Raw genomic sequence first — 12139 nt, forward strand, 5'->3', positions numbered from 1 at the left:
GGTAGCGCAACATATTAATATCTACTTATACCATATAAGGGGTAAAATAAGCAAATGCATAAGACAAAAACTATGTACGAGCAGGAACGAAAAGAGAACCGATCAAGTAACAGTGGAGAAATTTCATGCGATAATGATAAAATGTAATAATGAAAATAAAAAAATTTGAATTTACATTCAGGTTAAAACTATACATACATTTTAGATTCTAGTTTATCGCGGACGTCGAAACCAACCGCGAATCACTTTATGATAATTATTATTGCGGTGGGACGTACGTACAGAATCAGCGACATACAATATGGGGTTTTTATTATTTTGTAACTGTGCCTGCAGTACACAGCTATAGTGGCAGGCAGCTGCGAGTAAAACAAAATTCTGAACCAGAATCACATTTTGACCTTTTCAGCTTTCTTCCTGGCTTTTCTGATTTCATCATATCTGGTTAGTATACTACAATGTAGTCGGCAGAGACGGAAGAGCCAAAAGTACCAATTTCAAACATTTTCCAACTTTTAAAGAGCCACTCAAATTTTGTAATCATACAAGCTCCTGCTTTTACTTACTTGAGCGTTTTACGTTTTCAGCCAAAAGTAATACTATTCATTTCAAGGCGGTCCGACATTCGCAAAACTGTGTTTTTTCCTCCTCTACTGTTCAGCACAAAATTTACTGCTGTTATACCCATGTAACGCATGTCAGCTCATACAAAAAGGCCTCTGCTTTGTTTAACGGAGTCTTATCGATAACAAAATCGTGCTGCCACAGCTGTTCGCACGAATTCACTATTTGTTGCTGCCCTGACCAGTTTTTTCAGATACAATTTTAAGGTTTGCATCAAAAAGTCTTCTATTTTTCTCCTTTTGCAATTAGATTCGTCTCGTTGCAAGGACTATTTATGTTCGACAGGAAAATTGTGCTGAAAGAAAAAAAAAAATAACTGATCAAATTGGCCAACACACATTCTATGTCACGTCCATTAAACAAAAATACAAGTCAATGACGAACTAAACTCTCGATCAGTTGCGAAATACCTAGAAAATGAAAACACTTCACCTACCAACTTAAAAGAAGAAAAGGATTACAAGTGGTTATCAAAGGAATCGAACCAACAATCCCAATCAATGAGATAATAGATAGACTTAACGATAAGGGCTTCCAAGTCAAAATGGCTATGAACATCATAAATAGAAATAAAATTCCCCAGCCAATGTTCCAGGTAGATCTGACACCTGACAGTATGCATGTAAGTAAAAACGAGAAGGAACGTGCGAGTCGCTTCTATAGACGCGACTCTACTTATACCCGTACTCAGTCAGTATATACATTTTTGAGCTTATGATTTTTTAGAATTTAAAAATTAAAAAAAAAAATTTTACATTTTACATTTTTTTGCTACATCTGTTATCTACATCTACATCTACAATGTATATTCCACATCTAACATGTAGATTGTACATGTACCATTTATATTCTACATCTCTTCCGCTAAGGGTTGCTCGCGCACTGAACGCGGCAGAGTGTGCGAGCGAGAAAGAGAATCAGTAGCGTCAGCAGCGCTGGAGAAGGAGAGGGAACCAACAGAAAATTAATTTCTTCATTCTGGCTATAATTATGATCCGATCTAGTTCAGATTCGGCAATCTGGTAGATATGGTCATTCTCTACGTTACTGCGATTTTAGTTTTATCGTATCTTTAAAAATGTGCCTGCCACAAATTTTCGTCCTTTGTGGGGGCGGAAGGGGGCGGGGCGAAATTTTGAAATACACTTGTAGCAGTGTGATATCACATGAGTCTGGGAACCAAATTTGGTTTCTCTAGCTCTTATAGTCTCTCAGATCTAGGCGCTCATCAAGACGGACAGACGGACAGACGGACATGGCTATATCGACTCGGCTATTGATGCTGATCAAGAATATATATACTTTATGGGGTCGGAAACGTTTCCTTCTCTGCGTTGCACACATTCACTTTTACCACAAATCTAATATACCCCTTAACTCTTTTTTGAGTACGGGTATAAATGAAGTTCACCCAATCTACAAGCTTCAATATCTACTACACCGTAGGATCACCGTTTTGGAACCACACAAACGAAATGGACCCGTCCAATGCACAAATTGCCAGGAATATGGACACCCGAAAACTTATTGCACTCTACGGGAAGTCTGCGTTGCCTGTGGTGATGTTCATCTCACTGAGGCCTGCCCCGTAAATAAGGAGGACCCATCTGCAAAAAAATGTAGCAATTGTGGAGGAAACTATACTGCCAACTATAGAGGTTGTCCTGTCTATAAAGAATTGAAAAATCGCCTAAACCAACAAATAACTGCAGCTCGAAGCCCGGTCGTCCGACAAAACTTATCATATGTATATACCATTAGCTACGACTCCAGGAGGTTCTTTTGCTCAGGCGTTAAGTTAAAACAACGGGTCATACCCCTCAGTCTCTAAGCCGACACTTCAACCAACTACCACCAAACACCAGTAATAATGCAGCATCAGGCATCAAATCAGATCCCAGAAATTACTGCCCAGCATTCACTGCAAATCCATCCCAATTGCCTAGTGGAATTGAGTCAATGCTGGTAACTATAACAAACACAATGGTAGCAATACAACGAACGACAACCTACATACAACGACATTGACGCCATGCTCATATCAGAGACTCGCCTGACAAATAAAAACTATTTTCACCTCGATGGCTATAACTTCTATGCGACAAATCATCCCGATGGTAAGGCACATGGAGGTACTGGCGTTGGCGTACATTGAACCTACCTAAACCTAGCCGCAGTATACTGCCCACCGCGCTTCTGCATTTCCGAAACAGAATTTGTAAGATTCTTCGACCTACTAGGTGACCGATTTATAGCAGCTGGTGACTACAATGCCAAGCATTGGGGATCTCGACTTACCAACCCGAAAGGAACACAACTTTATAACGAAAGAAGCTAGACTTTATCTCTCCGGGCAAGATCCAAACAAGCAACCCGACTGGATTGATTTTGCAGTTATACGAAGAGTTCTGCAAGCTCAGATTCATGTAGATCACTTAACAGATCTATCATCGGATCACTCGCCAATTCTACTTCACCTTTAGACCATCCACAGCTTTCGGAACGCCCACACTTTCTAACTTCTAGCAAAACAGATTGGCTCAAATACAGGAAGTACATAAGCTCTCATATTGATAGCTGCCCAAACATTTATTATAAAGATGACATTGATAGGTCAGTCGTAGCATTAGTATCCTCAATGTCACTGGCGGCAAAACACTCAACACCAATATTAGCATCTAATAAACTTTCCAACAGTAGTCGTGTTTCTAGGCACATTGAAGTGCTGCTACGCGATAAAAGAAGGCTTCGCCGAGAGTGACAAGCCCATAGATCACCTTCCTCGATAGAGCGGCTAAAAATAGCCAACCACCTAATACGCAGAGCCCTAGAAGATGAAAAAAACCGAGCTAAAATATCCTATACGGAGAAACTCTCCACTAGCAAACTGTGGAAAGCTAAATCAGGTGTATGCCCACCAATCGAGAGTGAATCACCTTTGCGTACACAATCAGGAGAATGACTCGCAGCAACAAAGAGAAAGCAATTACATTTGCCGTCCCTCTCGAAAACGTCTTAAAACCACACCCACCAACAAAGAGCTTTGTGCTCCCATCAAACAACAATCCCGAAGCTACTCCGTCTATCATATTCCAATCTGGAGAAGTCACAAGGGTCATTAAAGACCAAATCTCAAAGCAAAAGAAAGCTCCGGGCCACGATTTCATCTCCCCTAAAATGATTATAGAATTGCTGAGCTGTGCAGAATATTTCCTTACTGTGATATTAAACAGTATGATGAAATGGGGCGCTTGGACCGACACTGTATATCATCGTCACAGCAGATCTACCGACAAACAGCCTAACAACAACTTCGTCATTTACTGATGATACTGCCATACTAAGTCGCTCCAAGTGCCCAACAAGAGCAACGGCACACTTATTATCTCCTCTCGTGGCTATAGAAAAATGGCTAGCAGACTGGCGCACTCACCTTTACCCTAAACAGACAAACTTTCCCTCCATTATATCTCAATAAAATCAACATTCCACGAACCACCGAAGTAACATACCTTGGTGTTCATCTGGATAGAAAGCTTACTTGGCGTAAACACATAGCGCCAAGAGAAATATACTTAAATTTAAAGCTTGTAATCTACATTGGCTAATAAACAGCCGTTCACCACTAAAACTGGATTACAAAGTACCTGTGTACAATGTACATAAAGACTTAAATGTAGGATCAGTTTTAACTGCTTCAACATATTACTTTTTTGGATAGCCGCGCTGCAGGTTCTGAGTAAAAAGTAGAAAAGTACAAATTGTCATCAAATCGCGCCTTTTGAAATTAAAAAAAAGATTTTGGGGATATAAGTATTACACATTTGAAGTATGAGGAAGTGATCTACTCCTCTCGCCTACAACACAGTTTTTGCCTCGTGCAAAGTACAAAATGTCTGTCGCACAGTGTAATTAATGTACATATGAGTAGTTCCTCTCTGGCGTTACGTTATATTCGTACGACAAAATGTTGAAAAAAATAGTCAAAAAGCTGAAATTTGGAAAAAAGATTATCCTCGGAGAATATTTTGGTTAGACCTACACTGACTAGCAAAACTGTAACACTAATTCTGTACTCTCACTTCAACGGTCTGTAGCTTGTCTTCTGTTTTATGCATGCTACAGATCTTAGTCTTGTTTTGTTGGTGAATCATTTAACTAGTTTTTTTTTGAAAATTTGAAGCCTACACTAGACCTACACTGACTAGCAAAACTGTAACACTAATTCTGTACTCTCACTTCAACGGTCTGTAGCTTGTCTTCTGTTTTATGCATGCTACAGATCTTAGTCTTGTTTTGTTGGTGAATCATTTAACTAGTTTTTTTTTGAAAATTTGAAGCCATTTGATACGCCGGAAGAAATGTACCAAACCAAAATGTAAAAAAAGTCAAATGTTACAGTTTTGCACTGCGAAGTATGCGATCCCTCCAACTGGAATGAGGGAGCTGTGGGAGAGGACCAAGGACGTTTGGTACTCTATACCCCCTGAATTTGTGCAACGATACACCCAAAGTATGCCAAATCGCATTAAAGAACTCGAAAAATCAAAAGGGTTGTGGACACATTACTAAAAAAATTTCAATAAAAATATTCATTTAAAATATAGTTGCAGTGCAAAACTGTAACATTTGACTTTTTTTACATTTTGTCTTGGAATATTTCTCCCCGCCTATCAAATGGCAAGCAATTTTTAGAAAACATAGTAGGCTTAATCACCAACAAAACAAGATTAAGATCTTCAGCATGCATAAAAGAGAACAGAAGATACAGACCGTTGAAGTGAGACTACTGACATCGTGTTACAGTTTTGCTCGTCAGTGTATATTCTCCAAAAAATGACAAAACTCTGCGAATTGGATAGGGCTATCTGTATAACATTTTTTATGCTAATAAATGAAGTATTGAGAGTTTATTTTCAAACTTATTAAATGTAAAAAGTGTTCCTCTTTTTTTGTTAAAAATCCGCGGAGGCATCTGGCGAGCATTACTGGCGTGACGTTACCAAATTCCGCGATTATAAAAGCCTTAAAATATACTGTTAGCCGAGGTTGGACAAGCGTTGTGATAATGGTTTAAGGTAGTTTAATATGTTAGAAAGACATTAAGGAGAAACTTTTATCAAGAATCATCTTCTTCCTAGGAGATAATAGTAAAAGAAAACATGTCTATAAAAATACCAGAAAATAGCAAAAATGTGAACATTTTTTCTTATTTTTAAAGGTTTTAGGATGAAAGTTAATGAAATTATATGTCAATAAAGTAAATTAGTTACCTTACAATAAATTTAGAACAAAATATCCGGAATAAATTATATGGAAATCGGTTTTTATTGACTTTTTATGATTTTTGGCCTGGTGGACCTTTTGGCGGAACTGCCCATATGTATGTGTGTGTAAACAGTGTTTGAATTTATTAAAACGATTTTGAGGATACATTCCAAATTTTAACGATGCTCACAATATCTACTCAAGCAGGCCTAAGAAACATTAAAATATTATAATTTTGTAGCACTGTTGGAGCCAGCAAAAGAACAAAATACTTACTATATTGACTAAAGGGTATTACACATACGTACTACGAGAGGACACCATTAGTTGTAATTCGGAGAAACACTTTTTGAGAGTGCAGCTGAGCGAAACTAGTTCAGTTCTTGACCCATTCACATCATGAATGGACCGCGCAGCCTCAAAGCAAGGAGCCTGTAGCAAAGAGAGAAAAACAACCACCACCCAAGTTCTGCTTTTGTCAGTCTCGATTTTCCCTGCCGTCTACGCAGATAAGTATGCTCAAAATTAAATCAAAGCAAGTACAAACAAGTTAATTGTACATGTACAACAAGTTCGGAAAGCGTGTTAGTAAGCAAATGATAACAATTTTTAAAATTAAATCCATTTTGCATGAAATGTATGTAGTGTTGGTGTTGATATAAGAGGCATGCAGGACTCTTGCATACACATACGTATGAATGTATTAACGTATACGAATGCAGGATTGCTGGTGTGTAGTGTACGGGAAGCTTGTGCAAGGTCACTCAGATTGAAACTGTGCAACGCTCTATTAGGTCAAGTGTGACGTACTTAGGTATGTATGAACATACCTATGTGCGTACATACGTATGTATGTACATGTGGAACTCACCCGAAATAAAAAACGCGAATCTGGACGTAAATAGTGTACCACAATCCCATTAAATAAAGCTACATATGTATATCTTGCCAAAGATTTTACACCATCGGGATACGGTACTCTTTAAAGGTCTATCGCAAGTACGAAATAATTAAAAAGCTTGTCATGTCATGGGAGAGCATTGCGTCCAAGGATCTGCTTAGGTATATGAATTCAGCAAATATTGCTCAAATACTCGTACGTATGGAGGCTAATTCCTTTTAATTTTAGCATTCCTCCAAGCCAAAATCTATCCGCGACTCACCTTCTAGCGTCACCCGATGGATCGCGATACTTGTTGGAAAACTCAAATGGTTTGTCCTTAAAAATACATACATAAGCAAGTACACGTACATACCAGGACATGACAACATTTGATTGCAGATTTATGCCAATTAGATGAGAGCTATTCGAGAGTTGCGGGCTATGGGTCAAGTCCAGATGCAGGTTCGCGTTCTCTCTGGACTGGCCAAGGACTATTACGTTCTGGTTCTGTAATCAGCTGTTTTTTGGCCTGCCAACGAAGTCTTAGACAGTATATTGCAAAACGAAAGGTGAATATTTCCCTAACGTACCTTTACGGCTTTCATATGTATGTGCATATTCACAGATTGAACGAGGTCTTCGGCTTTATGAGCAGAATAATCAAACAGCAGCAGTCCGCACCTGGCGTAGTGCATTGAAAGGCACGTGTCGTCGCGAGGACTGCTTCCAGCTACTGGGTTATTTGTATCAGGCACATATGGATTGGGGAAAGTTTCGTGAAGCTATTGAGTTCGGTCATCAACAGCTTGGGTGAGTACAATGGTGTTCCCTTGTGTGTATAGGATAGGTATTATTTAGGATATACTCCTTTGTACATATGCCCGACCAAATATTACTAATAATTGAGAGACCATTCTTCGACCGATATGTAACATTCCTCTTTGAAGCGTACAAGCGCATATAGCGATGAATATTTAAGCGCTCTAGCTCTAGAAAGGAACAGAAAGGATCTAGAAAGGAATGGTGTCGAATACCATTCGATATTCGGTTAGCCTTCAACTATACTATTGCTTTGACCACATGTTTCACATGATTGAGCAGATAACCCGGCGACTGGCTGCTGTAATAGTCTGGCCTAAATACTTTCATAGTCTCATCAAGATCAGGGTTAACCGGTGCTTTTGTTTTTTTTTAGCATATCAGAGGAACTCGATTCACCCAACATGCGGGCAGAGACGTATCTAAACCTCAGTCGGGCACATGCTAGTCTAGGTGGTCTGGAGCGAGCTTTAAGCTACGCCCGCCACTCACTCTACAACGAATGCGGAACGAAATGCCGTAGTGGACTCGTCCACTTGACAGTGGCACGAGTGTATCTCGAAATGGGCGGGTTCTCCAGAGCATTGGAGGGCCTGCAGGGGGCACACAAGATAGCCACAGCCATTGGCGATCCTTCGCTGGAGCTGCAAGTGTACGTGGCACTCTCCGAACTTTTCGGCCGACTGCAGGATAACGACAAAAGTGCCACCTACGCATCCAAAGCCTACGATTTGTCTCGCTCCTTACAACTGGGTGACCTTAATTCGTGTCATCATAGAGCCGCATTGCTGCGCATGGCAGCCTCCTTGCGAAAGCAGGGCGAGCTGGGGGATGCGCAGGACTACTGTAAGGTAATTGACGGTATATCTATCAAATTAGTCGACAAGTTTTGATAAATTTCATTGTTTTAGGAGGCAACTAAACTCTCGCTCATATCCGGAGATCAGGCCACATACACTAGAAGTATCCGCGTTATGGGGGACATATACCGGAAAAAAATGGACATTGATGTTTGTACAAAAAACGTGCTTGGGCATGGCCTAAATGCAACTAAGTTGTCACCTCCCTCTGCCCTAAGAAAACTTTTGTACTTTTTCATTTTGCACTTTAGCGCAAACTATAAGTAGCCTCGCATAAGTATGCACATGCACATGCACATGTGCATATGTAAGTGCATACATATGTACATATGTGAGATCAAATATTCCTGCACGATTTTTAAAGCAAAAAATATTTATCCGTAATTCTTTATTTCGAATTAGTTTGAAGAGATTTCTATTCGGACAATCGACAAATTTCCATTTCGATAGCATTTATGGTATTTATAGTTAAATGACATATGTATACATATTTACATACATATATAAAATGTAGATGTAGATGTAAAATCTCTACGGGCCGAAACCAGCCTAAGTGTGTCGGGATCCTTTTGATCCCGACGGCCGCCTGAACCTAACCTTATTTAAATCTCTATATTATCATTATTATTATTATAACTTATTCCTTTTATTTTTTGATTGACCGACGGAAAACTCTTACATCAGCGGGCTTTCCGACAATATGAGCAGGCAATGGGCACATCGGCAAGTCTAGGGGATCGCATGGCTCAAATGGAGGCTATGGATGGGGCTGCCCGGTGCCTGGAGACTCTACGTCTTCAGAACAAGATTTGCAACTGCAGGCCTTTGGAATTTAACACACGTCTACTGGAGGTTGCCAGCTCAATTGGTGCCAAGGTGACTATTAGATCCAATATTAGATCCGGAAAGTTGCATATGTACATATGTATGTTACATCTATACGATTATTGCAGCTTCTGGTGCGCAAGATTCGTTGTCGACTGGCTTTAATATACCGTGCGTTGGGCGACGAGGATCAGTATAACACTCACTTCCGTCTCGCAAATCAGACAGATGCTGCACTAGGCTTGAACTGTGGTGCTTGTGGGGAACTATTCGGCCTACAGCCGGGAAACCTAGAAGCTCTACCCTGTGCACACATTCTCCATGCTAGGTAAGTAAAATATATATATTGAATTGTGTCTGGCAATGTTATTTTCACTCATTTCAGATGCGCTCACGAAATAATGCGACGGCGCGACAAGAACGGACCAGCAAGATCGTGTCCAGCCTGCAACAAGTTGTTAAACTCTCGCCTGCACCTTTGCGGTGGCGGCTCTGTACCCGTGGTGGGCGAGAATGAAAGCATTGATGGGGGTAGCGCCATTACGGTCACACTGAATGCTAATGCGCTTTCTGTCGATGGACTCTTGGCGATGAAATCCGAAGCTCTGTCATCGCAATCGCGTTCAGTCAATGGGTCTTCTGTATTTTGCAATATCAACAAAACGATGCCAGGCGTTAGTATTCAGAATGCGACGCTTCTGTCTCCGAAGGCTTTGTATCACAGCAATCTCTCATTGGCCTCCTTGCGCGCATCCAGTTTGACCATCGATAGCGAAAGAAATGCCACATCGTCTGTATAATTGACCCCCTTACACATCGAAGAACAGGTGGAACATCATTGCTCTTCGAATCGGCAGCGTAGCGGTGCGAGTATTTAAAATACAATTTAGCACTGGAGAGAGGGGATTTGATTGATTAAAGACGTAGATAGCCAAATAATACATCCATACACATGGATGTATGTATGCATGTATGTATGTGCTCATTGAAAGTTGCATTCTAAATGCATACAAAAGTTAACAGAAAATGCACTTTCCAATCTATGCTTCTCATAAGCACAATAAATAGGAACTGATAGGCATTTGATCGTACGGCTTAAGCTTAATTCATTACTAAATGAACAACTACTTAGAGTACCTTAACCAAACCATCAAATAAACAAATCAGTCAGGTGCATTGTTCAAGTTTTAAAATTATATATGTATGTATATTCTTCATATATGTACGATATTTATTCTTAAAATTCAAAAATTTAAATAAAAAAGTTACTGAGTGTTAATATTATTAATGATTAATTTCAATTTCACAAATTCAGCAACATGCAAACGACATGTTGCATGTTCGACCAAATCCTTAATTAATTGGCAATTCTCTCAAAATTATATAATACTTAAATTAAAATTCAATAATAATTCAATAATTCAATATTCCCACCTTGCGACGTAGTTGCAAACCAATTGGCAGACATCTAGGACACCGTCTCAGCGAGCCATTTGATATGTAGGGTTGTGTAGGCTTGCCAGCGAATTGATTTAGAGTACCTTTGCAGCTCAAATGAATAATCCTGCACTCGAGGCAATCGCAATTGCAATTTAATCAATATTAAATTTGTGCGCTCCGGTTTTCATAACTTTTTGATATCGATAGTGTTCCATTCTCAAATTGTCTTGATACAAAAAATCTGTTTTTCTTTTCGAAATTGAAATATTATAGTTTAAAATGCCATATATTTGGGAAAAACCCATTTATACTATGTATAATACCAATACAATACCAAGATTTTGCATGAGGAGCAAATGCCCTTTCAATAGTCGTTTGACGCCCTCCTTTTTTTTACACCCGTTCCGTGTTTTATACCCGTACACGAAGAGTTAAGGGGTATAATGTATTTGTGCTAAAAGTGGATTTGTGCAACGCAGAGAAGGAAACTTTTCCGACCCGACCCCGTAAAGTGCTTATGTTCTTGGTCAGCATCAATAGCCGAGTCAATATAGCCATGTCTGTCTGTTCGTCTCATTTTTGTCGCCTAGTTCTCAGGCAGCCACAATTTTTATCGATTCATATACATTGAAGATGTAGATGACAGATGTAGCAAAAAACTGTTAAATATAATTTTTTTTTTAATTCTACATAACTCATAAGCTCACATATTGATATACTTACTTAGTACGGGTAGAGTAGAGTCGCGTCCACAGAAGCGACTCACAACATTTCTTCTCGTTTGTTTTCACATTCTGGCTCGGCACAGCATTTTGGTCGCTCATTCAACATCTTGATAAAAGGTATTAAATCTAATCGAAAAATTTAGGAATTACGGACAGACAACAGTTGTAACCAATGCCAACTATTGATATTGATATTTTTTCTTTCAACCGGAATTCGCAATTTGTTGTTGTTTTGGTTTATGCAAAAAGTGGAAAAATTACTACTATTAGGCGAATTCCATTTCTTATCGAAAACACGGGATGTCTAAATATTTAGAAATGATTTATATTGTGTTTTGATATTCTAAAATTTTAATATTGAATATTATGAGAACTTACCAAGTGGTAAGTGGGTGGTGGTAAGAGTATTATGAACGGAACATGTTTGCTTGCCCTTCTTAATTTCTGCCCCCGCCGGAAAGGAGATCCACTTGTCGATCCACTGTCCGTCCCCTCCAATTCCATTCAATTCAATTCAATTCAAATCAGATTATTTTCAAGTTCCACAGCAGCGATCTTTCTTATGTGGTAAGTCTTGCCTGCTGCGCTCCAAAAAGTATACAGCGCCAGCTGGCACTTTGAAGTACAAAAGGTGGTCGGTATGAGCAGGATGTGGATGTGGATGTGGATGTGACGACAACGGCAATGGCAATGCA

At 39.5% G+C, this 12139-nt stretch overlaps 1 protein-coding gene across 6 annotated transcripts; it reads left to right on the forward strand.

The window, feature by feature from the left end:
• Positions 1–6372: 6372 nt before the first annotated feature.
• On the forward strand, positions 6373–10500 carry LOC111070798 (43 kDa receptor-associated protein of the synapse homolog). 6 transcript variants are annotated; one of them, XM_022361722.2, is made up of 10 exons: positions 6373–6476; positions 6881–6954; positions 7022–7104; positions 7175–7344; positions 7401–7585; positions 7971–8445; positions 8506–8604; positions 9139–9330; positions 9408–9607; positions 9665–10500. In XM_022361722.2, the coding sequence occupies exons 1-10, from the start codon at positions 6453–6455 to the stop codon at positions 10077–10079; spliced, it is 1917 nt and encodes a 638-aa protein (XP_022217414.2). In that variant the 5' UTR covers positions 6373–6452; the 3' UTR covers positions 10080–10500. The 6 variants fall into 6 exon arrangements, with proteins under 6 accessions (XP_022217414.2, XP_022217416.2, XP_022217415.2 ...); XM_022361724.2 differs by having other exon boundaries at positions 6384–6476; positions 6687–6954; XM_022361723.2 differs by having other exon boundaries at positions 6389–6476; positions 6615–6954.
• The last annotated feature ends 1639 nt before the right edge of the window (positions 10501–12139 follow it).

Source organism: Drosophila obscura, unplaced genomic scaffold (genome assembly GCF_018151105.1).
Source record: "Drosophila obscura isolate BZ-5 IFL unplaced genomic scaffold, ASM1815110v1 contig_187, whole genome shotgun sequence".
In the NCBI taxonomy this organism is placed as follows: Eukaryota; Metazoa; Arthropoda; class Insecta; order Diptera; family Drosophilidae; genus Drosophila; species Drosophila obscura.